The 27,955-nt window shown below is 40.5% G+C and overlaps 1 protein-coding gene across 1 annotated transcript in view; it reads left to right on the top strand.

Annotated features, from left to right (window-relative positions):
- LOC126474498 (zinc carboxypeptidase-like) overlaps positions 1-27,955 on the top strand; it is a 96,958-nt gene that overhangs the window by 17,092 nt on the left and 51,911 nt on the right. The window contains exons 2-4 of the mRNA XM_050101968.1: positions 7,113-7,249; positions 21,373-21,448; positions 27,086-27,230. Coding sequence (XP_049957925.1) covers positions 7,113-7,249; positions 21,373-21,448; positions 27,086-27,230 — 358 coding nt within the window. The remainder of the gene's footprint in view (positions 1-7,112; positions 7,250-21,372; positions 21,449-27,085; positions 27,231-27,955) is intronic.

Below are 27,955 nucleotides of genomic sequence, written 5' to 3' on the forward strand. Positions count from 1 at the left end.
TACCATAGTTATTTTGTCTGTTACTGTTATAATAATTTTGATTTTCAGAGAATCCACCACTCTGGTGTTGGCACTCTCCCCTATTTTGATTGTTCTACCTCTTCATGACTTTGCCATGCGTAGTCTAGCCTATCTACATACTTCCAAAAATCTTTGATCGAGTCATCCGGCCTGTAAACTAGGCCCCACTGAACCCAGTTTGATAGACGGCGTTTCAGTGAGTCAATCTGAATTAACTCGTCTAAAAGTTTGACTACGTGCGTCAGTTTTCTTAGCTGTGTTTTACAAAACTCACCCACACTTAATTTCCATTCTCATATTTGATGCCATTCTAAAATTCATACTTAATCCTAGATTGTCTGATTTCCGAGCACAATTTATTAAAAAACAGTGTTTCAAACTGATCAAAACTCATTTCAGGGCTTACATTCTGATATGTTCAGGATAAATCCTCACCATCACGAAAACTCTTAGCTACTTCGACTTTTAATGGTGTTGGCATACCTGGCATACCAGGTGTGAAACTGTCTTGCATTGATATAAGAAATCTACAGGATGCAGTTTGACGTCTCCAGGGAAAGTTTTTAACAATACATTGTTACCTGGGTTGGCAAACAGATTGTTGTTCTTGTAACAATTAGCTACAAGGTTATTTTCTAAATTATTTACTCTTTAGTTGACTGTTTGAAAGTTTTGGGTTACTAACTCAGCTTTTTCTTTTACGCATTTAACCTCTTCTGCGACTAATATGGAGTTTAATTTCAGTTTCTCGTCTACATATTGACTTTCAGAAGTAACGTATTCCTGCATAGGTTTAGTTTCAGCTTTTCTGCTCTTGATCAACTCATCGATAACATTTGTTTCTGTGAAGCTGACCCATTCCTCAATGGCGTCAAGTCTATCGTTTATTACTTTTACTTTTGAGTCAGTAACTTGAGTTAAACAATCAACGTCTGTTTCAATATGGTCGACAGGAATATTAATGTTGACCGATTTTGTATTCTACTTGAAATAGTTTAAACTTGTATAGACTTTCTGAAAGCTACTATTTATGTTCTGATTAACATTCTTTATGTTCTGATTAACATTCCTTTCTACTTTCTTGCTATGGCCTAATAATTTAGTATCCAACAATTTGGATAATTGTTCAGTTATAGGTTGGCCTGATTGCTGGAAGCCGTGTACAAGGGAACACAAACTGCATGACGCATTTTCGTTATTATGAGTTTCACAATATAAGTTTGGGGTTGAAGCATAGATTTCCCTACCTGACCTAGTGGTCATAGGTATGTGGAGAACATTATTCTCACTCATATTAGTATTAGACTTGCAACAATGCTCAAAATCAGTAAATAATGTTCTCTTCCCACGAATCGCCACATGGATGAAACCTTGTACTGCAACTATTAAAGATTTACCGTAGCTCTTTGTAACTGTTGAACAACTGAAATTAAAATTGATTTTGTTCCAAACTAATATAATTGAAAAACAGAGTACTTATCTTTCGTCCATTGGCGATGTTGCAGGTCCTTACAGTTGAGCGTCAGTTTTCGTCACTTTTCCTGCGTCCACATATAAACAAGATATATTCATGGCACCTAGAATTTCACAGATTTTAGCACTCCAGATAGACTTACGACTATCCCAGTTCCTCCACTATTGTAACGAAATATTTTTGGCGTGAAGGGAGACATGAATTGCGGCAGAAATACAACACTGAAAGACTATTTGAGTGAACAGAGAATTTGAAAAGTTTATTGTTATACTTGTGTTCCAAGGACATCAAGAACATGTGATCATTGGGATGTCTTTGATATAGATCACTCTGGCCCCCACCACTGAAAGATAACTTTGAGACAAATACGCATATTTACTGCTAGAACAGTTTCCAAACATTACACTTCAGTAATTAGTTCTGAAGTGACATATAAAGTTTAGTTCACTGATTATACATATCTTAGTTCGGTATAACTCGGAGTAATCTGCTTGCTGCTGCTGCTGAAGTCGTCGTCAACAATGCTAACCTAATTTTTCTTAATTGTGGGTTACTTAGTGTATGCAAAATAATGCTAGCATATGCATCGGAAATCATGAAACTTCGTTGACTCTACTTGAGAGCCGCAAGTTTGCTTTCTAACCCATTCTCTCGAATCGGATCCAAAACTTTCTTAGCATAACTTGTTGCAGCGTGGTACGTGTGTAGGCAAGTGCGAATGGCAGCTGGTTATGTTGTAAGTAATACTGATTCCTGTAGTTTCGGTACTCTACAATGCCTCATTTTCGTGTTACACTTCAGATGCTCCTGTGAAGGGGTCATATATAGAGCACTGATACAGATACCCGTTCACGTACTTTGTTCTGTGCATCCAATCAAGGAAAAAAACTTCAAAGGCGTAAAACTAGTCAAGATACATGTAAACGGAAGTCAGGTGGCTCTTATAGGGCTTCGTTTTTGGTGAAAGCGTAGAGTCTCTTCTACTAACGGAAACACAACTTGAGAGTGCAGCACGCTCATTTTTGCAGTGGTAATGGAGATTATGGCAGCTTGTATTTCCTATGCATGTCTTATTATTTTTGTATCGTCAGTCATTGTTGATGTTTTTCCCTAGTGAAGCCACACAACTGGGCTAGTAGTAGTTGTTACTGTCACTAAGTATTTATTCTGTCATTGGTTTTAACCAGCGATTGGAAGTGATCGTATTTTACTCATACCCAAAATATTGGCACCTTTTCTGTGGAGAATTAACTGCATAGCATCGTAAATAAGAGCTGTGTGTAGTTATAGTAATGCATATATGAGAGACGTTACAGACACCCGAATTTCGAAGCAAAATAATGTGTCCGATGCTGCGAAAATAAAATGAAATATGTAAATGTGGATCTGCTACCGTCTCCACAAAGATAAAGCCATTGAGCTTTAAGCTAAAGAGACCATCTCAAAATGGAATTTTACTTCAGCCATCCATTCACTTACTTTCTTCCAACCATTAATCATGTTCTGTACATCCCAGCAAACAGAAAAATTTCAAAGGTGTGGAACGAGTCCAGATACATGTAAACATTTGTCCGGTGGCTCGAATAATCTTAATTTGTACACAGTATGTTGCTTAGTATGCTGGAAATAAAGACGCCACTTAGAAAAAGCTACTCCTTCCTCTCTTGTATTGAAATGCCACTGCTTTTGTTCTATTGGTAACTTAATATTTACTTGATGACAATGGTACTTTCCAAATAAAACAGTTACCTGACTCTAGAAAAAGAGACCTGTTTATAGCGCGCTTCTATCTGTCATGCAGCTTTCCTTACTATGTATGTAACAGGAATTTTCAGTTCTTGAATACAGATAATTTGATAATAATTTCCTGAAGGAAAGACTAAGGAGAAGTTTTTAATTCCATTTTGAATAAGCAGGGATACCCAGTATCTTGCTTTAGTGCTCCATGCAAATGCCTTATAGAATTTCACACAGAACTCAACTCTGAAGACTGGAAAAATATGCAAGGTACGCATAAAAATTATTTCTTTTTGTTGCACTGTGATTGTGCAAATCATAGTTCGCCTAAGCTGATTTTTACTATCAGCAACGCACGCCATTAAGCACTAAATAAACTGAGGAGTCAGCTAAGACATTGTAAAATCGTTACAGAAGTCTCTGTAGAAGTCAGTATTCCCAATGCTCGCTTTTGTGTTCTAAATATTTCACATACCTTGAAAGTATTGTGTAACGACTTAGATTCGTGTTTGTGTGTGTCTGTTTAGTATTTGAAAAATGTATCAAACTTATATCGATATCCAAATATGTAAATCTCAGTGCGGGGCAATAGAATAGTGCCAAAATTAAAATTTGAACAGAAGTATCTTAAACTCATGTAACACGATGCGAAATCCAGATTAGACACTACAAACCGTTTTCAATGAAATATACATATGCTATGCTAATTGACTGAAAAACAAATGACTAAGATTAAAATGTTTGCCCTCAATATTGTTAATCTTTATCTTTAGTCTTGCTATGATTCGCTGTACCAGAACTGTTATTCTAGTTACAGAGCAAATGAACATAATATTTAATGAATCTGACTTTCTGATAAAATTGCTTGAAAACTCACAAGATACCACTTTACTAGATCTTCTGTTTGTATTAAGCCTCTGGATTGATATGAGCTTTTTACAAATACATTATGACAATCACTATATTTTGTAGTTCACATGAATTTCGATGATAATTAAATTTGTTGGCCTATCAGTGCGCACAGAACGCTTATCTGCTCTGCAACCTTTCGCCATATGGAATAATGAGGTGTTTCTCAACTGCCGTGCTTCTGATGTGCAGTGCAAGACGGCATCTCATCAGTTTTTTCAATAATGATTCTGCAGCACACAATTCGCGATGTGCAGTGCGAGTATCCAAACACATTCATGAAGGAGCACAATGAAAAATGAGGAACTAAACTTGAAGGAACTAAACTGACGACTGATAAATGAGAACAAAGACGCCAAGTATAACTACACTTCATTAAGCCCTAACAACAATACAGCCTTCCATAAAGTTTTCGCAACTAGACAAGTTAGCAAAATATTTCTTAATAATTTTTCTGCGTGCAATTACTTTTCTTGACAGTTGTTTCAATTATAAGACAAAACCACATGTTGCATTATAATATTCCTACAGTACACTTCTACCTATTTCTACAGTACAGCTCGACCATACACAGTGTCCCAACAATAAGGAAATACACAGTCATATATATATCAACCCAAATACCTTAAAATTTCCTCTTCAACATTCTTCTACTGATATAATCTCGTTTTCTTTCATCAAAACATATTAGCACAACATCCTCTTAGATAATGCTGCCTGCACTACACGGTAGGCCAGCTTCCATCCTTTTCAAACCGAGTACATAGCCAGATTGTCTAACAACCACTGCACACTTCTACTATATGCCTTACTTTTACATCTTTGGTCTCAGAACACAGACTTACGAAGAAAATCATAATCTCGATACTACAGATGTTGAGTACGTTTATCAGATTCGCAACTTCAGTCTTAGCTATGACCAAGACTTCTTGAGAATCGACATGGGAAATCGGACAGCCCTTTCAACCTATACTACAGGCACACATCTATGTTAAATAATTCTATATGGAAACAAGTCTTGAAGATATGCAAAATGACACAACGTTATTGTCGTTGGGTCAAACAAAGAGACCTACTTCCAAGAAAGAAACAGAGTGACCTGCGCCTCTTCATTAGTATGTCTATAAGTCCACTCTGTTCCGACTTGTTATCGAGATGGACCCACAGAAATTTACACACACTGTTACATTTAGTGTATCGCTCTAATTTATACTTCTGACGCACAGTATGAAACATGAGCATTGGCTGATAAGGTTGAGTTTGGAGCCTTGATTAGAGCGCTTGTATCATCAGCAGCTAATAAATTTTTCAGTCATCTTTTTAAGTCACTGGAAGACCATTTATACACTCCTGGAAATGGAAAAAAGAACACATTGACACCGGTGTGTCAGACCCACCATACTTGCTCCGGAACTGCGAGAGGGCTGTACAAGCAATGATCACACGCACGGCATAGCGGACACACCACGAACCGCGGTGTTGGCCGTCGAATGGCGCTAGCTGCGCAGCATTTGTGCACCGCCGCCGTCAGTGTCAGCCAGTTTGCCGTGGCATACGGAGCTCCATCGCAGTCTTTAACACTGGTAGCATGCCGCGACAGCGTGGACGCGAACCGTATGTGCAGTTGACGGTCTTTGAGCGAGGGCGTATAGTGGGCATGCGGGAGGCCGGGTGGACGTACCGCCGAATTGCTCAACACGTGGGGCGTGAGGTCTCCACAGTACATCGATGTTGTCGCCAGTGGTCGGCGGAAGGTGCACGTGCCCGTCGACCTGGGACAGCACCGCAGCGACGCACGGATGCACGCCAAGACCGTAGGATCCTACGCAGTGCCGTAGGGGACCGCACCGCCACTTCCCAGCAAATTAGGGACTCTGTTGCTCCTGGGGTATCGGCGAGGACCATTCGCAACCGTCTCCATGAAGCTGGGCTACGGTCCCGCACACCGTTAGGCCGTCTTCCGCTCACGCCCCAACATCGTGCAGCCCGCCTCCAGTGGTGTCGCGACAGGCGTGAGTGGAGGGACGAATGGAGACGTGTCGTCTTCAGCGATGAGAGTCGCTTCTGCCTTGGTGCCAATGATGGTCGTATGCGTGTTTGGCGCCGTGCAGGTGAGCGCCACAATCAGGACTGCATACGACCGAGGCACACAGGGCCAACACCCGGCATCATGGTGTGGGGAGCGATCTCCTACATTGGCCGTACACCACTGGTGATCGTCGAGGGGACACTGACTAGTGCACGGTACATCCAAACCGTCATCGAACCCATCGTTCTACCATTCCTAGACCGGCAAGGGAACTTGCTGTTCCAACAGGACAATGCACGTCCGTATGTATCCCGTGCCACCCAACGTGCTCTAGAAGGTGTAAGTCAACTACCCTGGCCAGCAAGATCTCCGGATCTGTCCCCATTGAGCATGTTTGGGACTGGATGAAGCGTCGTCTCACGCGGTCTGCACGTCCAGCACGAACGCTGGTCCAAGTGAGGCGCCAGGTGGAAATGGCATGGCAAGCCGTTCCACAGGACTACATCCAGCATCTCTACGATCGTCTCCATGGGAGAATAGCAGCCTGCATTGCTGCGAAAGGTGGATATACACTGTACTAGTGCCGACATTCTGCATGCTCTGTTGCCTGTGTCTATGTGCCTGTGGTTCTGTCAGTGTGATCATGTGATGTATCTGACCCCAGGAATGTGTCAATAAAGTTTCCCCTTCCTGGGACAGTGAATTCACGGTGTTCTTATTTCAATTTCCAGGAGTGTACATGTAATCACTTCTTGCTCTCCCAGGCGTAAAGTTTCATTTGGCTGATAAATTACATTTGCGTAAGTCCTTTTCAGGACTTGAGATCTGTCTATAACATGTGTCTGACAACTTCTATGCTGATCACTGTGCTTACGGCGAAATAAGTTATATTGTTATATGCTGCACTTCAGGCGAAAATGTAACTGTTTTTTTCTCTTGCAGATTCGCTTCTGGAAGGAAGCCAGGGCAGTCAATATGCCAGCGGACATCATGGTGTCGCCCAAGATGCAACCTACCTTTTTGGAATGGCTGCAAGCGCACTCCATCACGGCGTCCGTTTTCATTGAGAACGTGCAGTAGTAAGTGTTAAGGTGCAGCAAGAGGCTCCATTTCCTTGGTTACATAGAGTAAACCATAATACACCAACTGAACTCAGATAACAAGCTTACTAAGTACATAAACCTGTCCCATTGTGGTAGGAAAAGGTTCTACATAATCTGCCCAGCTCATACATATAGCATGTAACTGTACTTCTTGCTGGGTGATAAGCTGAAATATGTATCACTTGTACATCGTACTGTTCTACACCCTTGATTTCAAATTTTGGAAATGAACTGGGGTCTATTAACTGACAATACTGACTGTAATTTTGCTACAGACGCGAAGTATTAAATCGCCCTACTAAATGCAGCTGTTGGTGTTCGTTTGCTAAGTGCCTGGAGTTTGATTAATATGGAAACGATTGCCGTTATCACTCGTATAAATGTAACATGTCCTAAAGTTTTTAGTAGTGTTCCAAACAAATGTATAGAACTTAATCAAATTCGGGTATATTGTTATGCATGGGACATCTTTGGATCTGTCTGTCATTTTTTCCATTTGACAAATACCAGTCTCTTGATTTAGTTCAATTATTTGTCTTTTAGCCCGGTTATCAACAATTACTGTGACAACTCAATGTTTCACAGTACATTCCATAGGTCCACGATGTCCTAATGCTGACTGGAAATAATCTGTTCAATGAGTTCCAAAATAAGATGGGCAATAGACGCTCCAGTTTTCCCTATCAAAATCTTTTGTTTATATAAAAATCCTTTGTAATACTGAATAGTGTGAGGATGATTCAAACCAGCAAAATTAATAACTGCCGACTTCCAAACTTCGTTCTCGTTCTGATGATGTGTCATATTCTTTTCTTTTTTTTAAATATATGTCCATTTTTTCCCAATTACTTCTATAACGAAATACAGTTGGAATGTACCGTCTTCATTGTTCTTTCTTAGGTTTTCCAGAAACAAAGGTAAGGCATCTGCTACATAATTGCCAGTGCCTTAACGTAACAAATCTCATAATCACGTGACTGAAGTTATAATGCCCAGCGGATTAATCTTCCCTCTATCAGAGTCAATCTCTTTGAAATGTTAGTGCTTTGTGACTAGTGTGAATAATAATTCTATGTTACATAAACAACATCGAAACTTTTTAAGACCCCATATTATTGCTAAGGCTTTTTTCTCTGTTGTGATGTAATTTCTTTCGCATTTAGCAGGTGTCCTGCTCGCTAACACCAATGTTTTACGACCTGTTCCTTCCAGGCTACTGATTTATCGAAACATTTCAACCCTGATCCCATATGCTTTGCTGTCAGCACTCAAATGAAACGGCTGCGTTAATTCTCAGCGATCCAAAACTGTATCCCTTAAGAATATTCTTTTAAATTTCCAAACAAAAGCACTATTTTTCCTAATACAGTAGTTTAAAAGAGGACCATTAATAGCTTGCCCCTTCGCAAATTTTCAGTAGAAAACCATACAGTCTAATATATGCTTTCAGCCGTTGTCTTTATTCTTGCGGGGAGGGCACTACACAGCAGCTGGTAGTTCTTCTGGGTCGTTCCCAGTCTCAGACTTCGTCACAATGTGCTCCAGAAATTTAATTTCTCTTTTTAGAAACTCGCATTTTTTACGTTTTAGGTCATTCCCCCAGCTTGAAAAGCAATTGAGAATGCACTGTATACTTCACAACGTTCGTGTACTCTTATGTAGTGATCAACAAATATGATATGTATATCGTTAATCCAGTATACAGGGTGATTAGTGATATGGCACGCTGGTCATACATCAAGGATCAGTAATCACCTAGGAACTGGGAGTCACAAAGCCACGAGAGGACACTGCGATCAAGAGAGAGCTGCCATCGTCGGAGACCGTTTAATTGGACCGTACATTCTCCCAGACGGAGTTCATGATCATACGTACCTCGTATTTTTGCGAGAGAATCTGCCGGACATGCTGAATGATGTTCACATGCTTGTTCGTCGCTGCATTCGATTTCAGCTTGACGGAGCCCCCACGTTTCAGGATACAAGTGAGGACACATCTGCAGGCAACCTTTCTCACCCGCTGGACTGGTTGCGGTGCGCCAGTCGCGTGGGCACTCGATCTGTCAGCAATCGACTTTTTCAAGTGAGGATACGTGAAGGGCCTACTGTATGAAACACTCGTTCAGTCGTCGGAGGAACTGTGGGCAGGATTGTTGGACCAGCAGGATCTATTCCAGGTACACCAGGTACCTTTGAGAGGATGCACTGTTCAATTCAGGGTCCATGTCAGGCGTGTCTCGATTCATCTGGAAAAGACTTTAAGCCTCTCCTACAAGTGTGCGTCCATTTGTAGCATGTGACTAAATAACTGTAATGCCATTTAGTGACCCCAGATGGCCTCTGCGACTCCCGGTTTCTATGTGATTACTGATCTTTGTTCTACACCCGCTGTGCCATGTCAGTTTGCAATTTTTTGTATCAACCTGTATAATTCACTCTCCAAAATTGAGTGTAATACACGAATAAAGAGTGAAAGAAATGTATTGAGACCAAATAGAACAGCCTTATAACGGTGCTCTACTCAATCCTTCTTGGTACATGACATCACTTTGCTTCCCAAATGTAACGTAGGTTGGCCATAATTGAAAGAGTATCATCTGACCAACTCGCTGTCTCTGTGGGAGCCTTCAAATCACTAACAAATACTGTTGATTTACCAGCAAAATGAGTCACCAGGTGATGGAATATACTTAAGGATTGGATACAGGAAAGCGCTTTAGACTCTTTTGGATCAGTCTGTAAGGTTTGCTGATCACCAACTTTCTTGCACAACATTTCGTTAGATTTCTGCAATTCAGTTAGCTGATTGAGCGGGGCTTCAGTCGCCTCCTGCGTAGTTGCTGCTTTTTGTAACCTCCATCCAACAAAACAACAGAAAAATTATGCAGTAACACACCCAATTATGACAGAAAGTACGATAGCCCTTGAGCTGTATCATAGCCCAACAGTTTCAGAAAACTAGAAAACTGATGGCGCTCGTGGCCAATTCTCCTACATGTGCTACGTATAGCTAACAATGCCGGAAAATATCGCAACTCGTGTCCACTCAAATTACAATACAGGCACCTCAGTGGTCGTAGGTAAACCTCTCTGAGTCAGACCCTCACGGTCTGCGGCTTAGCAAGCGATATTTTTAAGTACATATCACAGTTACGACGCCCTATCACTGCTGTAGGCAAACGAAACAAAAAAGCCGAAAAGAAACTAACAGACCTGCAACTCCTGCTGAAGTACTGCTGCACCACTGGTGATATCAGACGAAAAGGTGTGAGGCAGCAGGATTCAGTCGCCCGGAAACCATTCGATATGTTAGGTGACGATATTAGGTCATCGAAATCAGGTTTAGGTCGGACCATCACCCCTCGGGCCTGAGTGAGTCGTGGCTCGACGGGAGAGGGCCTAGTCTGCGTCCTAACCGCTAGTGAAACATCGCAAACAAGCATTTATTTCTCCAAAACACAATATACCTTTATTTACGGCACGCAGCAGTGGCAGCAAGCAGTAGGCGTTAGGCTCGCCGGAATGTGCTGACACCTATGCAAGATATGCCATCCCGGCTGCTGCAGCACCGCAGACACGTACTCAGCACCCGGTGACCTCTCAGATCTTTGGCCGCAGGTCGACCAGTATTGCCTGCGCTGGTGTTAGCAGTGCAGGGCAGTGGGTTAGCAGAATGCTTTCTTTGCCATTGTAGACTGCGCCCTGGAAAGCACCCACTGGCCCTACGCAGAGTGTACGATGTCAGACTGAATCACACAGGGATAGGGCCTGCAGATTCAGAAGAAAGTTGGCGCCTGCGGCGCGCCCTCAGCGATGATCATTGATGACTGTTCCCTGGCACTTCAGTCAGGTCACCAGAAGGCCTGGTACCGAATGTCGTCCACAGCTTGCAGTCAGTCTTGACTTGAACGGCAGCACTGCAGCTTACAGTGGCGAAGTCCTCCTGGCAGGATTCGCTGTTCCGTGAGACTTCGAAGACGGACTCTGCTAACAGAGGACTGACTGACACAGGTCCTTTCTTCGGGATCGTTGTCTGCGACTGTATACAAGCAGGTCAAGCTGGATAAGAGTAATATTTATACACGAACCGTCTCACGTGCATTGCTATTGTGAGGTGACGGTGACTACACTTTCCCTGTTTTTCTAACATGTCACTTTTGTAGTCGCTTCGTCCCTGGCTGAAAGGTGTCTTGGCTTCGCTTTCAGGAATAGTGTTGGACGTACATTTCAGCACTGGTATTTTGAATCGTCGTTGTTATGTATGAGTTATGGCTTCATCCCACGTGGTCAGAACAATGACGGCATCCTCCTGTCTGTATGATGACGCTATGTTGCATTGGCGTTTTGGACACCCAGTTATATGTAGAAATTACCTCCGTCTTGTAACTGCATTAGACGTAACATTAGAGGTCCTTCCTTTTCGGCCTTCCACCCGATGTATTTCTTATCGACCCACTTTGTTTGGCTGTTGTATTATCAAGGGGTGATTTCTAGAATTTTAATCCATTCTTCGGGCTATTACTTCGTGGCCTTTCAAAATCATAAATGCTTTATTAATTTATTCCAAGAGTTTCCGCAAATTGTAATATTATGACGGTAACTCAGACCTGCAAAAGTCGAGTTGTTAAATCTGTAAATTCTCAAATTTCAAATAGCGAAATAGGAATGTTCGCCTTTCAAGCAGGTGTTCTCCTGGTTGTAGTTTACACCAAAATTGTTTCTTTCTTTTGAAGTGATTACGGAATGTCCGTTGTGTCACAGTCAGATCCATTGTTGCTTAAATACGTTTCGACACAAAAATACTTCTAGATAGATTCGGAGCTTAAAATTAGAACGTCAACGTCGCACCCAACCAACGATACCGTTATTGCCGCTGCAGCCCTTCCATGGCCCAAATGCTCCCTCTTTACTAAATTCGCTTCAACAATGTAGTGCACGTTTAGCATGTTGAAATGTCAGACAATTTATATAAATAGGATAACTGTTGCCACGGTTTAGAAGTGTCGCGACAATGTTTTTAACCTCTGACCTTCACGTCTGTAAGCAAGTCATCCTAGTTCCTGTTTAAGGAAAGAAAGAAAAGAGTTGCCTTAATATGCACGGTGTTTCAAAAAACTTCAGCCTGTTTTCTCACAACTATGTCTTCTGCATCAGTAAAGACAGAAACTTGAGGTAAATTTAACTTACGCACAACACTGAAATATTGTTTTAAAAAGAACAACCCCATTGTACAAGTGTAAATCTTTTACTTGCATACACAATCGTTCTTGGCGTAATATTTACAACTGTGTTTAGCACAAAGATTTTCATTTAGCTTTCACAAATGTTCATTTCGACCTTCGCAGAACACACGAAAAACGTCTAGACAATAAATAAATTTATCCCATACTTTTATTAGCATGTCGGGAGGTAACACAGTCGCTGCTGTTGCTATGAAACGTCGGATTTGTTTCGTAGTTGTGGCACTTGGAGAGACATTGATGCAGTATACCACAAATTTATGCAGAAAAAGCGCATACCAAGCATCTGACGAAACTGAAAGTGCTGCGGCTGATCCATCGGATCAGTTAGGAAATGCTGTTACAAGCAACTGCCTTCGTAATGGTACTTCATCCAGTGGAAAATGAAATTTTCGTCATGTTCTCAGAATTTTGCAAACATCCAGCTCTCTCAACGTATGGAGATGTATTCCGCAAAAAGAGCCGGGTCATTAACCTTACCTTGGGAAATGGCGCAAGAAGCATGACGTTTTGGGAAATCCCTCTCGTGTTCGGCTAAGGTACATGACTGCTTTGTACCCAATATTCTTACGTTTCTGTGGTTCACGTTTGCACTTAAATAGAACGTTGTCTCATTACTGAACATTAAAAGTAAAAGGCAATTTTGATCTTTCATTTCCACGCCCAGGATGAATTCACAAAGCTCTTCACGCTGTTGTTTCTCGCCACCAGGAAGGGATTTTAGCAACAGAAATCTGTTTGATTTGAAACACAGCAGACAGACATACATTTTCTAATCAAAAGTATCCCAAAACACCGACATAATCCGGAACTGACCACTGGGTGTCAGTAGCGACGCACCCACCAATATAGAAGCAGGTAGGAAGTATTTTGTGGTGAGTAGAGAAGCGGTGACAGCATTCGGGGCAGTCAGGGGAGCTCAGTGACCGAACGTGCTCTAGTCATTAGATGTCGTCTGGGTAACAGACCCTTCTGGAAAATTTTGAATCCTGCTGAAGCTGACCAAGACGACTACTGGTGATGTGACTGTGAACTGGAAACGCGGAGGAGCAGCCACAGCTAAGCGAAGACTAGACAGACCTTGTCTACTGAAGAACGAAGACCACCGAGAATTGCGGGAGGTAGCTGTACAAAATCGCAACAAATCAGCGGAACGAAACACTAGTGAGTTAGAAAGTGCTACCGATAGTTCAATTAGCACAATGACTGTGCGCGGGGAATTAAATAGAATAGAGCACAGTTGTCGAACAGCTCCTCTTAAGTCACAAATTTCCGTAGGCAGTGCCAAGCGACGCTTGAGGTGGTGCTTAGAGAAACGTCGCTGGGCAGTGGGCGACTGGAGAGGAAAGGTTCGGAGTGACGAATCACGCTATATCCCATGGCAACCGGGATGGAAGAGACTGGGTTTGGCAAATGCCTGCGGAATATTAAATGCAATCATGTGCAGTGTCAGCACTGCAGATGAGGTGGTATTAAGATATGGCGGTACTGTGCTTAAGGAAACGTTAAATGCGGAAGGATGTGAACACATTTACAACATCATGTTCTGAGCACCATAGAAGAACAGTTCGAAGAAGATGACTGTTTCTGTCAGCATGACAATCCACTATGCGATTTGTGTGCGAGACATAGGTTTCTGACGGTTACATTCATGAAACGGACTGGTCTACTCAGATTCCTAACCAGATCGCGACACAATACCTTTTGGATGACTTCGCTCCAGACCCAAAGGTCCAACACCACTACCTTCAGTGATTTCGGCTCATGAGAGATGAATGGTCGGCATTTCTCTACATATATTCAGATCCCTCGTTTAAACTGTCTCCAGCAGAGTTAATGCCATCAGAAAAGCAACGGGTAGACGCACTCCATGGCTAGATACTTTCGTTCAGCTAGTTTATGAACAATGACTAACTCTCGGTTGGTACAATAGGCAACTGTCTATGGACTAAGTGTTAAACCCTGTTGAATGTGCTCTACGCCTTGAATGAGCGCACTGGGTGATCTCTGGATGTAATAGTTGCTACATCACATTGCGGCTACAGCCACCTGACAACAACTAAGATCGGCAGGAGCCGAAATCCAGAATCGCTTGTGTTTACCGGCGTAGTTACCACACAAGTCAGCAGGCAAGTTTATCAGTCAAAATCCTGTTCAGCGGCCGCAAATACATATGTCAACATTTACTGCCGACCATGACACTGGTCTGTTGTCAAGTCTAATCACAGGTGCCGGCAAGAAAATGTATGGAGCCAGCTTAGCCACATGTGTCGCTTGCGTCACCCCTATAGGCGCTACATGCAGGCCCTTCTTAACATCCGCCGATCATGTGCCCGCTGAGCGTAGAACAGACGTCCTTCGGCCAGACGTCTATTTAAGATTGGGTCCAGCCCCTAGCTGGCAGTTCAGTTCGCTGAACCAGTACTTACGTCACTGAGCCAAATCTGAATGTAGGCTGGGGAACGACACTGTCCAAGCCACAGACCCAGCTTCAAAGATGCATCACAACAGCCAACAAAGAGCAACCATGCGTCGTTCCCGGAGCTTTCGCCTCCTTCGACATTGGCTATTGACTATGCTTTGCCCAGGAACTACCATCTGACTGGACTTAGAATTACACTGCTAAACTCTTGGTAATGATTGACATCCAACTTGGACATAGTTACTTCAAGTGTTGTTGTTTCTGTCAATGAATCAAACTGAGACGATTATTCATTATCTACATCAGACCAAGAAGATCGTTAGTGCGTATATTTTTAATTTACTTATTATTGGGGCCAGTGGACAATGTCTGTGAATAATTTTAGTTGATGTGTGTCAGAAAAAATTTCTTTTGTTTTTTCACCATCTCGTAATCTTATCTATAGTTGTGAACTTGCATAAGGGTACTGCAATAAACAACCTTTGTCTTGAAACTGCTGGCGCCATCGTCTACTACACTGAGCTATAGAATTTGCAGAAATGTTATCTAAATGAAAATCATGCAGCTCGAGCATAAACTGCCCTGAAAAACTTAAGGGCGACATAGATAAACTACCGTTGCGCAGTAACTACTCTGTGGAAGCGAATGAAATTGATGGAACACATAGCCAGGGGTCTCTCATTCGTGCAGAGAAAGCTGGACGCCACGGAACACAATGTACCGGTCTTCGGGCAAGGAGACCATCTGAGTTCAGTTACCGTGCAATCATCAACTATAGCATCAGATAATAGCTACATCTTGCGACAGACAATAAGGTACCCGCGTCAGATAGCGGGTGCAATTGCAACCACAATTAACAGAACTGTACCGTTTGCGATGGTGCCAAGGGTTCCTTCTAACGAGGAGTAGCGTCCTGAGCCCTCCCTGGACGACAGCAGATTCATTCTGAGTACTTATGCTGGGCGTATCCTCATTTGGCGAGTGGTGGGAACACTTAGTGCACCCAGGATCATGCTCCAACATGATTGCTTTGGCGGTCCAAGTGCTTTGTTGTTCGGATGCATAATGTTGCATGGGCACACTGACCGCCAAATCTTTGACCATTGTACAGTCACCGACCTGTGTTACTGTAACACTGTTTTCTTCCTCAGGGATGCATTCGGCTCTGACTTCGTTTTTATGAATGACAATGCGCGGCCACATCGAACAGCGCAGGAAAAGGAGGGAGGAGGGGGTGGAGGAGCTCTTGGAACGAGAGGATTTCTGGCGAATCGACTGGCCTGCCTCCCACGACTTAAATTCTATCGAACGCGTATGGGATGTGTTGGGGAGACGTCCTTCAACGCGTAGACATGGTGCGATGACCATCCAATAGTTGTCAGACGCACTTGTGGAGAAACGGAACGCCCTACCGCAACAACTTCTTACTAACAGGAGCAAATTGTAAACCTTGCATTGCCGTCCTTGGTGATCACGGTGTCCTTTAAAACCATGTCACGGCTTTTGTAATGTATGTGGGCCATCATGAATCGCGGTGACATCAGTGTTATTATTGACTTTGAATAAAAGTATCGCTTCTGCCTGGCTCGTTGCGTATTTCTTTCGGTTACATTCTGTACTCTACTGTAGCAGTTTGTCCATATTCCATCGAACTATGGTACTTGGCAGAGACAGAACAGGCGAAAGCTATTTTCGTCGTTAAGTTTTTCAAAGCAGAATATTTGATTTCCGTCTCCTGAACTGGATAAAAGAAAAGGTGCTTTTTTGCTGTGCTACAGCAACCTACACGCAGCACTCTGGAGACACATGCAGTCAACCACATTAGAAGGCAACTTACAATCGGCTCCAAGACAAACTTTTAAATTTGAAACATAAGACACAATTCACCACAAATTTCAGTCTTCATCCATGTGCGAGAAGATACATGTTTTTGGTTCAAAAATGGTTCAAATTGCTCTGAGCACTGTGGGACTTAACATCTGAGGTCATCAGTCCCCTAGAACGTAGAACTATTTAAACCTAACTAACCTAAGGACATCACACACATCCATGCCCGAGGCAGGATTCGAATCTGCGACCGTAGCGATCGCGCGGTTCCAGACTGAAGCGCCTAGAACCGCTCGGCCACAGCGGCCGGCTACATGTTTTTGATGTTGGTTGAAATCTTTTTGAAATACCGTACAGAATTCACAACGACATACCTATATAAGTTTCTTAGAAATAAACTGTAAGTTTAGCAGGCAAATACCTTCCGTATCACACAAGAGTTGTCACACAAAAATAGGAAGGGGGATGGCGTGGAAGGGAGGAAGCGAGGGAAAGGTTTGCTGTCCATAAAGACCTACGTGTTCCATATTCATCTAAAGTTAAATGTGACAAAATTTTGTCTGTGGAGTTACGAAATTAAACGAAATTAGTCGCTAGGTGTCAGCCACTAAATTAAGTCATCCCTAATTCGGCACAGGTCGTTGTGGCGGCTTCACTGGAGAAGTTGGTGGAAGAGAAGCGTCGCGTCCAGCTAGCCTCCTCTCTGTGGTTGCCCAGCTGAGGTCTGTCGACATCGGCTATGTTTCTTTTGCATCCACTCGCAAATATGTCTACAATAGTTCTTTCTATAGACGAGATGTCTGACTATTGCAGGTAAAAACTAAAGAGGCGAGTAGAAGCAACAAATAGTCCTAACAAACAAATGTCCGGACACCAAGGGTTTTACCGATATTATTTATGTACAAGTGCTCTCATACGAGTGTTATAATATCGTTGATGTCCGAGGCTACGATTTTTTCCAAACTCCGTATGATTTCATCATCATTACTGGCACTTGAGCACTGGTTGGGGAATTGGGGGGGGGGGGTATGTTTAAAAGCTTTGACGTATTCCTGCACAATCTATAGTGTCGATGAGCTACAGGTATTCACTACGGATGGTTATCAGTGCGTTCAGAGCACGCGTGGAGAACTGTATGTATATGGCTGTTGATGAGGAGGGATGCTGAAACCTCCATTCACATGAGTCATTTGTCCTGAAGTGCATATCTGCATTTTGGTTCTGTGGGAACTGTCGCAAGGAGTTCATTGACACAGTCGTAATAAGTCGATTGGGCAACCACTATTTTTATGTCGTATGTTTACTAGGATTATTTGCTTGTTTTCCTGTCCTCCGCCCTCCCATTTCGACTGTATCTGTAACAATCAAACAGCCTGTATGTAGATATTTGTTAACATAATGGTTGCATTCACTACTTGTGGATATAATTGAACAATTAAGAATAATCCAATAACAGTCAGCATGCATACAACTTGTAGTGAGGGTTAGTTTGGTCTAACATTGCTAATTACACACTTATCAAATCTTCCTGACACACACTAGAGGTTAATTAATGTAAATATAAATAGATTACATTTTAATCATTTTATTTCCATAATATGTTGGACCACTGCTAGTTAGTTTCACCCAATTGCACAGGATGTTTTCGAAGTTTTTGCATGAAACGTTCAGGGAAAGTGGAACACGCATGGTGAACACCTGTCATTAGAGACCAAATGTTCGCCTGAGCTTCCCGCAGTCGCAAGGCGTCCTTTCGTGGTGGTTATGCGCCTGAGAGGCGACAAGGCATAAGCACTCTGCTACGTGTATATGTCTTCTGTGTTGCCTATAATCTAGTCACTTGTAGGGGGGTAGGCCTATCTAAATTAAACCTAATTCGCTTCTAAAATATCTTTTTCCACTTACACTTATTCTCAAGATTTTCTTGCTGGAACTCACTCATATCAGTTTGCTTGGATAGCCAGTACGCAGCACGTCATTCCAGAGTCGGCTAATAGTCGCTGGGGTCAACAAATATTTTGTCTCGAAAAAAAGTTGTTCCCCATAACGTGATCTACCAAACCTAGATGTTTGATGGCAAGACTTTGAGAGAGCCCGTACTGATGAAAATTTCGAAGGATTGTTGTCCTAGTTTTCTGTTATTGTTCCGATAAGAGCAAAGAAACATAAACTGGTAGTTTTTGTTAGGAATGTTTAAGCGCATGCCGTTACCACATGATGATTGATCTGTCGGAACAGTTGACTGACAGCTTCCAGTGGCCAGCTAGCCTGTCCCCCGCGCGTCTACATGGGGGCATTGGTTGGTGCATCGCTTGCGTCTGTCACCATGGCTGCAGTTTGTTGTGGGTAGGTGACTACTACCTAAGGCAGGCCAACGGCCACTGCACATGGAAGCAAAGTTCTGAGTGATATATCTTTAGCTGATGTAGGTTTTTCACCACGCCTAGCAGCGAAGTGTCCCACATGAAGCGAAGAACAGAAGAAAAGTTTCTCATACTTGAAGTATATTTCCCCTACCGTTCTGAAAAGTTGTTAGTCTGGTACATACATTACTAGCGTTTCTGCATAAGTTTAATAAACCCAACAGTTACACGTAACAGAGACTTAAGTCTCCTTAACTATTTACAGAAGTCTGTCAGCGTTTGGGTAACTTTTCGATTCCGCAACCTTAGCAACCACGTTGTTTTGTGGCGAAGAACTCGTCGAGCCATATTCGGAGCATATTTTGCATTCGGAAAGGAAGGTCCTTGGACGTCGCTCGGTTGAGAGCGGCGAAGGTGGAAATCCGAGCCCGCAGCATCAGGGAAATAAGGTGAGTGCCGACTGACTTACCGACCCAATACTATGTATGTTTTCTGTCAGTCTAGCAGACTGTGGGCGGGCGTTATCGTGTAGCGGCATCACTCCGTACAGCTTTGCCGGTTGTTATTCTTGGATTGCGTCTCAGCCTTTGACAATAAATGTCAGCATTGCTTATTACCCGTTGGGAAGCAATTCGTAGTACACTACACCGTCGCTGTTCCAGCAGATGCTTGACATTATCTTTCGTAGATGCACTCAAGTCTTTGTACAGGCAATTGGTGCTTTGTTTGGGCTCAACCATTCCCTTCTTTTCCTTATGTTAGCATAAAGTCAAATTTCTCGTCACCAGTAACGATACAGAACAGGAATAGTCTGTGTTGTTCACGAACCAATTGATAATGAGCAGTAGAGATTCACAAATGGCTATTCGCTGATTTTTGTCGTTTTAGATTACAGTGTGCGATACCTCCGATTTTTGAACCTTCCCCGTTGCATGCAGCTGCTGCACGATGCGATGATCACTGTTCACACTTAGGCCAGTTCTCGACTGCACTGTAGGCGATCACTGTGGATTAGTTCGTTTAAGCGATCTTCGTCAAACACCGAACGTTTTCCTGAATGTTGAGAGTCACTAATGTTAAAATGTTTCTCGCTAAAACGAAAAACCATTTTCTTCCAGTGCTCTGTCCAATGGTACCATCCCCACACAAGGCGCAAATGGTTCTGGCTGCCTCCGCTGCTGTCACCCCTCTACTGAACTCAAACGACAGACGTCTGCCCTGGAGGGGGGGGGGGGGGGGGAGAGGGGGGAGGAGTATTGGGGTGAAGGCTTTAATCGTCTGAGGACAAACGAAATCGCTTGAGAAGGACGTCCAAGCACCATTGTCTGACTGGAGGGAACAGATACGCACTTTACTCCTGTTCAAGCGCGTGTGCGTGCTTGTGTGTGTGCATGTGTGTTTTGACGTCAGAAACAAGCGTTACGCAACACCTGCGAAAGTTTATGTCATGTAATTTGATAGGCAACACGAATACACAATCTGGAAAATCAGATATATGGACATGACCATAGGTATTACGTTGGTGATATGTCGTGTTCTTGTTTTTGAATGTTCGTATTCTGGTTGCTAGAGATTTATTTATTATTCTCATTTTTTATTTGTATTTCCCTATTGCTGTTTGAGTTTACATATTGTCATTTTGTCATCTGGAGAGAGTCAGTCAGCTAAGGACCCTAGACAGTGGAGTAACAATGACGATATAAAAACATTTCGGAATATGCAACAGTGAAACATGATGGAGGATGATGATACGAGTGAACAAAGACGTCATGATATGTTGACAATGGATGAAAATGATGATGATGATGATGAGTCACTTCTCTCAATACAAATTATAATATTCTATTGTTTCTTATGAGTTACAAATAATATAACTGTCATCAGTGGTTTCACATGTGTTGCGTTTCCACTCTTAACACGATTATCATCCGTAAATTATGGTGAATCAAGGATTCTTCCTGTCTTTGGTGGTACAATGCACTTTTTGGTTAGGAACTCTGCTATCAATTTATTAGCTTTACGATTACATATCGCTTTTCCTTGAAGAACATCTCTTTTCAGTGCATGTGATATTTCTGTCTTTAAAATGCTGGTGTACACTCTGGATGCTCTCCAAGAGTGGCTGAGAGAGCTGTTTATCAGTTCAGAGAAGAAATATGACATCACATCGATCAGTAATTATCACACCTAATAATCATCAGTAATGACAAATCAAGACCGAAACAGCTTTACTTTTTTCTATTTTCAGCTTGATTGACAATGAGAGGCTGGATAATGTAGTGAGAGCAGACTTTGCTTTAGATGATTATCACACCCTAGAAGAGGTAAGTTATCGGTCTACATACACTTTTTCCCCTTCTGAACAGATTTTAGACGTATACACTACTACTTAGTCTTATCATCTGACGCTCTGTGAATGTGAAGGAATAGTGGTTGCAAATTTTAAGTAATTTAAGAGTATTAGTAAAGAAGTAATTTATACCTACAGAGCATAATTATACTCATCTGGCTTAAATTGAAATCCCTTGGTGGCACACACATAATTGAAGTCATCTAACATTACTTTTGATGGCAGTCATACAGTTCAGTGTTGGACACAAAATGACCAAGCTCAATTTTCAACGATTCAACGTTTATGCTAATTAGATACTTTCACTGGAGTGATGACCAGTTTCTATCAACTGACAGTTCTTTATGCATTAATCCAGTGGTAAATCTAGCAAAAATTGTCATGCTAATTTGCATCCAAAACGATATGATTAAGAAACCAAGAAAAACATCTTAACTTCCTAACATTACAAACAACATTAACACTCAGTCGTAGCTTGTTTATGCAATCCACTGTTGTTATATATACTCATTTCATTTCTGCATAACATTACGTTACAGTCCATTGAACGCATTCTCAACACAACTGAAGTAATAGCCCACCAATAGAAGTTCAGTATTCATTGTCTCTTAAAACATAACTGTCACCAGTGGTGTTATATGAGTTGCGCTTCCAATCTTGATACGATAATAATTTGAAAATGGTGGTGAACCAAAGGCTTTTCCTTCATCTGTTGGTGATTCATTTTCAAAAATAGTCTATCAAAATTAAGACAGCACATTATCCATTGTACAAACATGTCCTGTTGCAATGTAAAAGTTAATAACAGACTAGACATATGCAGTCTGTAATAAATATTATTGTATGAATTGAGCCACTGATTAACATCAATGAAAATACCACGAAACTGTTAGTATGGTCATAACTGTAAGCACACTTTCATCAGAATGTTCATGTAATGATCGCAGTATGTAAATTCTCAAAGATGTTATCTGAGTGTAAGACCAGTAAAATTTTGATTTGCCTGATGAACTAATCCATGTTTAATGTATGTGGCCTTTAAGGCTTAGCAAGTAATACATTTTTTGTGTCTTCTTGATCACAGATGAGTTTATTTAGTGTAACATTTTGACACATCATCTTCAGAAAACTGTGAAAATAAAAGAAAGATTTACATAAGTTTTCCAAAGATAGTATGCCAAAACATGTTACAATAAACAAATTTGTCTGTGACCAAGATATCTGCAAGACTTTATTATGAACCAAAACATTAATCACTCTACAGGTGTAGAATAATAGCAGAAGGAACTATTTCAGCTTTCTGCATTACATCATCCACTACTTAATTTTACAGACAGATGTTTAGTGGATAGCTTACTGTATACATCAGTGTAAAATAACCACCAGTAGTACCTTTTGTAGACATTTTAAAACCAAGCAGAAATCAAACGTAGAAAATTTCACACAATATGATTTTAAAATATAAATTATATGACTGAAACTGAAACTTAAATATTGATCATAACCATACATTGCGAAATACAAATGCATTAGAATTTTCTGTATATAACTTTATAAATTTTAACAATTCCCTTTCAGACCTGGGACATTATACAATAAGACACAAATTTTTTATATAGTTTTGCTCACTTATTTCATGGCATAGTCTTGGGGAATACTGTTCTTAACTGACATTCAACCTTAAATTTTTCTGGCTGTGAATCTGTTCTTCAGTCACCTTTTCTTAATGCTCCATTAACATACTTACATGAAAAACAACAATATGCTAAACTGAAACAACAATACGAATTTCTCCCTGTACCTATAAGAAAGTGGATTAATTCTTCCACTGGTCGAAACTTTAATAATTATCACACACAAAATTATACATATTTCAACATTTATTATACAGAATTACGTGGAGGCTGCTTTTAAATTCAGCTGTTCCTGAAATTAAATTCAGTTACTAAAATTCTCCATATTTACTTTCTTAGAAACTAAGTTGCCTCTGGTTTTTATTCCAGTCAGGTTTCTTACATATTTAAGGTGATTTATCATAAATAGATTTTCCATAGTGCATTATTACTTGAAATTATTAATACAGAAACATATACACAGAAATCCATCATTTGCCTTACGGAAAATTGTTGGTGTGAAACTGTTCGTGTAATCTGACACAATAATACAAGTTTGTTTCTAAACCTTAAAAAAAGTGGATTAATTCTTCTACTAGGCAAAACATTAATAATACATGCACACAATATTTTACGTAATTCAACATCTGTCAAAGTTGGTGTAAGGACAAAATAGCAGCTTCATATTTGCATTTCATGTATATATACGTACACAAATATTCGTCTGTGTGTGTGTGTGTGTGTGTGTGTGTGTGTGTGTGTGTGTGTGTCTGTAGTTCATAATACATTTCATTGTTTTTTCATTATAGATGACGCTATTTTGTCTCTTATGTGAAGAAAAGTAAAGTTTTGTTCTTGTTTGTAGCTGTAAGATGACAGCTAATAGAGTTATTTTCTGTGAGAAACCTGAATCAAATAAGTGATGTTTAATAAAGTTGGAATGTAGAGATATGACATAATGATGATATAGTAATAAACCAATGAAGTATTATTAAAATGGTGAAATGTCAGGGATGCATCAGTGTTAAGTGGTGAAGCCTACACTCAGTAAAATAAAACTTTGCACCAATAATTCTACATAAGGCAAACACTGGTTAGGTGTGTATATGTTTCTTTATTAATAATTTTAAGTAATAATGCAGTATGGAAAATCTATTTATAAGTAACCACTTTAAACAAGTAATAAAATTATGCAGATGATCTGACTGGAATAAACAACGGAAGAAACCTAGTTTTTGAAAGAATAGTACTTTAGAAACTGGATTTAATTTCAGGAATGTAGAGATATGACATGATATGATAATGTAAAAGTAGCTTCTACCCACTTTAATTTCACAATTGTTGAATTACATAAAATTTTGTATTTATTATTGGTATTTTGCCTAGCAGAAGAATTAATCAACTGTCTTTCAGGTTTAGGAAGAAATTTGTATTATTGTGTCAATTTAGAACATTGTTGTTTTTCATGTGTTTGTGTTATAGAGACTTGTAAAACATATGGAAATTTAAAAAAATGACTGTGAAACAGATTCACAGCCAGAACTTTCCTACACTTAGTGTCAGTTCAGAGCTCCTTTCCCCAAGACTCAGCCATGAAACAAGTGAGCAAAATTATGAAAATCATTTGTGTCTTCTTGTTTAATATCCCAGGTCTAAAAATGGAATTGTTAAAAATTTATAAATTAAATACAGGAAATTCTAATGAATTTCTATTTTGCATTGTATAGTTATGACCTATTTAAGTTCCAATTTCAATATGTGTGTGTGTGTGTGTGTGTGTGTGTATTTCAACATAAATTTCATTAATTTTTCTATTCATGTGTAGTGTTTGTGTGAATGATACAAGTAGACAACAGTTCGATTTGATGAAGGTTGAATATTGGTGTTATTGCTTGAAATAATTAGACTAGAACCTTTTAAACATTCGACCAAACAGACACATGACAGGTGACATGTGACATCAGTGGTTGCCTGATGTTGCACATCAGAAGGATGGGACCCAGTTACATGGTTAGATTTGAAGAGGCATCACAAATATACTGGTTAGTCAGTCACACATGCATCAGGTGTCCAGTATGGGAATTAGGTGATCTGTAAACTAATATTATTGATATGGGGACTTATACAGCCAAAATACTGTGCACACACTGTTTCTAATTAATTTGTTATTCAGGTGGCAGTTTCCAATCCACTGATTATGTCAGAAAACTTAGTTTCACTAGAAGCCATGTCAATGAAGAGTAACTGATAACTGAATCTATCACTGCTGTATGTAGTGGTAAAAGTACTATGTGCTAACTAGTATGTTTGAGAGTATTGGCAGCACTCACTAGAAAGTCACCATTTCATTCTACCGAATAATCTATTTCAGTTTTACAGAACCTAAGTATCTTGGAAGCTAACTGTAATTGAAGTTCAGACACATTCTAAACTGATTCTGTCATTTGAGCAAGAAGGCCTGTTACATTCCAGCATCTGAATTCGAAATTTTGGTGCCCTGACTTTTTTGAACTAGATAGTATCCTTCATTAATCAGTTATGAAGAACTAACTAAATTAACATAATGTCAAATATGGTAACTTCACTTCAAAACTGGTAATTCACAATTGGTGCAGTTTTACAAACAGCATTTCAATTCTCAAGATTGCTAAATATCATTACACCAGTCTATAGGTATCCCTCACCACAGAAAAATTTTCATTTTCATCTGACAGTCACACGACAAAGACATATATAGAATTAGTCTGTGCTTATCATCTGGCACGATAAAATGTATGCACAATTTGTCTAAGCTGGTCTCACACTCAAGTAACACCTTTGAGAGTTTACATACTGCTATCATTACATGAACAGTTTGATGAAAGTGTGCTTACAGTTAGTATCATATTAATAGGTTCGTGGTATTTTCATTGATGTAAATCAGTGGCTCAATGCATACAATAATTTGTTACAGACTGCACATGTCTAGCGTTTTATTAACTTTCCATTGCAACAGGACATGTTTGTACAATCGATGATGTGCTGTCTTAATTTTGATAAACTGTGATTTGAAAGTGAATCACCAAAAAAAAAAAAAAAAAAAAAAAAAAAAGAGAAAGAAAGAAAATGCAACTCGTTTGACACCATTGGTGACAGTTACACAATAAGAGACAATGAATACTGAACTTCTGTTGGTGGTCTATTACTTCACTTGTGTTGAGAATGCGTTCAATGGACTGTAACGTAATGTTACACAGAAGTGAAATGAATATAGATAACAAGCTATGACTGAGTGTTAATGTTGTTTGTAATGTCGAGAAGTAAAGATGTTTTACTTGGTTACTTTATGCTATCGTTTTGGATGCAAATTAGCATGACAGTTTTTGCTAGATTAAGCAGTGGAATAATTCATTAACTTTTTTGCATGAGCTTCGTTTTCATTTGACTGCCCCTTATATACATTCTATACAAATGCCTTCATCCCTCAGTTGCTTCTGTAACAACAAAACTGGTCTACTGCTTTTAGTTTCTCATTTCCTAACCTACTTTCTTCAGCATCATGATTTAAATCTACTACACTGCAGTACCCTTATTTTGCATTAATGTTGGTTCTGGTCGTCATCTCATCACTGAGGAATCTAAAATTTCACAACTAATACTAATATGCTGATGAATCAAATATACCGAGTTTTGTTGAAATTTGGTAAATCCAGATGTAATGATATAGTTCAGTCTATAATTCAGTTTCTAATTAAGTCGCTGGCATAAACCCGTAATATACATGGTTGTATCAAAAATAATAATGGTTACATTTTACCTTAAATTTTCAGTGATAAGTCATTAACAGCTTCATGAATGGAAATATGCTTACAAAACCATGTGGGGCATCTATGTGCCACAACCACTTACAGAAGCATCTAGTTTTCTGTTTTCTGATAGCGTAAAGTAACTATTTAGACTTTTAAATAAGCCTTAAATAACAATAAATCGTTTTAGTCAAAAAACGCCCTCGTTTGTAGATCTTCGCCTGGATCGATTCGCTAGTGCAGGCATATCCTGACTATACGAGGAGGGTCTTCGGTGGAACTACATACGAAGGTTTCGAATTCGACGGGATAGAGATCTCCTACGGAGATGGGAGTCGTGTGGTCATTCTCGAGGGAGGTAAGTACGGTACCTTTTGTTCCACAGATGCGTGTGTAGTTCCCGGGTTCGGTTCTGGTCGTGGGTTATACTTAATTACTGTCTCTGTCTGTCTCCACCGTCTTTCACTCAACCCCACCCCCTTCCTCAATCATTTCCCATCACTACTACTTTTAAGTTGACACAGATGAGGATAATTTTACTAATATCAACAAAAAATATTGGAAGTGTTCCAATACAATAATTATGAATTGCTTAATAAACATAAAATACATCTAATATTCTAATCTCATAATAATACTTTGTGAACAGTACATTGTTATGGCATAATGGCCAAGAAACTGGCAATTAGGAAAATACAGCCTTTGAAAAGCATACACCCGAATACTTGAGATGTACTCCAGTCACAATATTATTTTAAGAACTGCTAGGAGCGTGCAATAAGTAATGCAACACATTTTTTTCTGTAAACAGGTTGGTTTTGTTTAGGATTCCACTCTTTCGACTACAAAATGCTATTGTTCAACATACTCTCCACTCGCTGTGACGGCTGAATGTCACCTTACTGGGAGGGCCTGTACGCCCACATGGTACCACCCTATTGGTCGACGTCGTGACCACCGTCTTGCTGCGTTATCCACGTACTGATTCCCGTGGAGTGCATTCTTCATTGGGCTAAAGTGATGGAAGTTCGAAGGTGCGAGACCCGGGCTGTAGGGTGAATGAGGGACGACAGTCCAATCAAA

This window comes from Schistocerca serialis, chromosome 4 (genome assembly GCF_023864345.2).
Source record: "Schistocerca serialis cubense isolate TAMUIC-IGC-003099 chromosome 4, iqSchSeri2.2, whole genome shotgun sequence".
NCBI lineage: Eukaryota > Metazoa > Arthropoda > Insecta > Orthoptera > Acrididae > Schistocerca > Schistocerca serialis.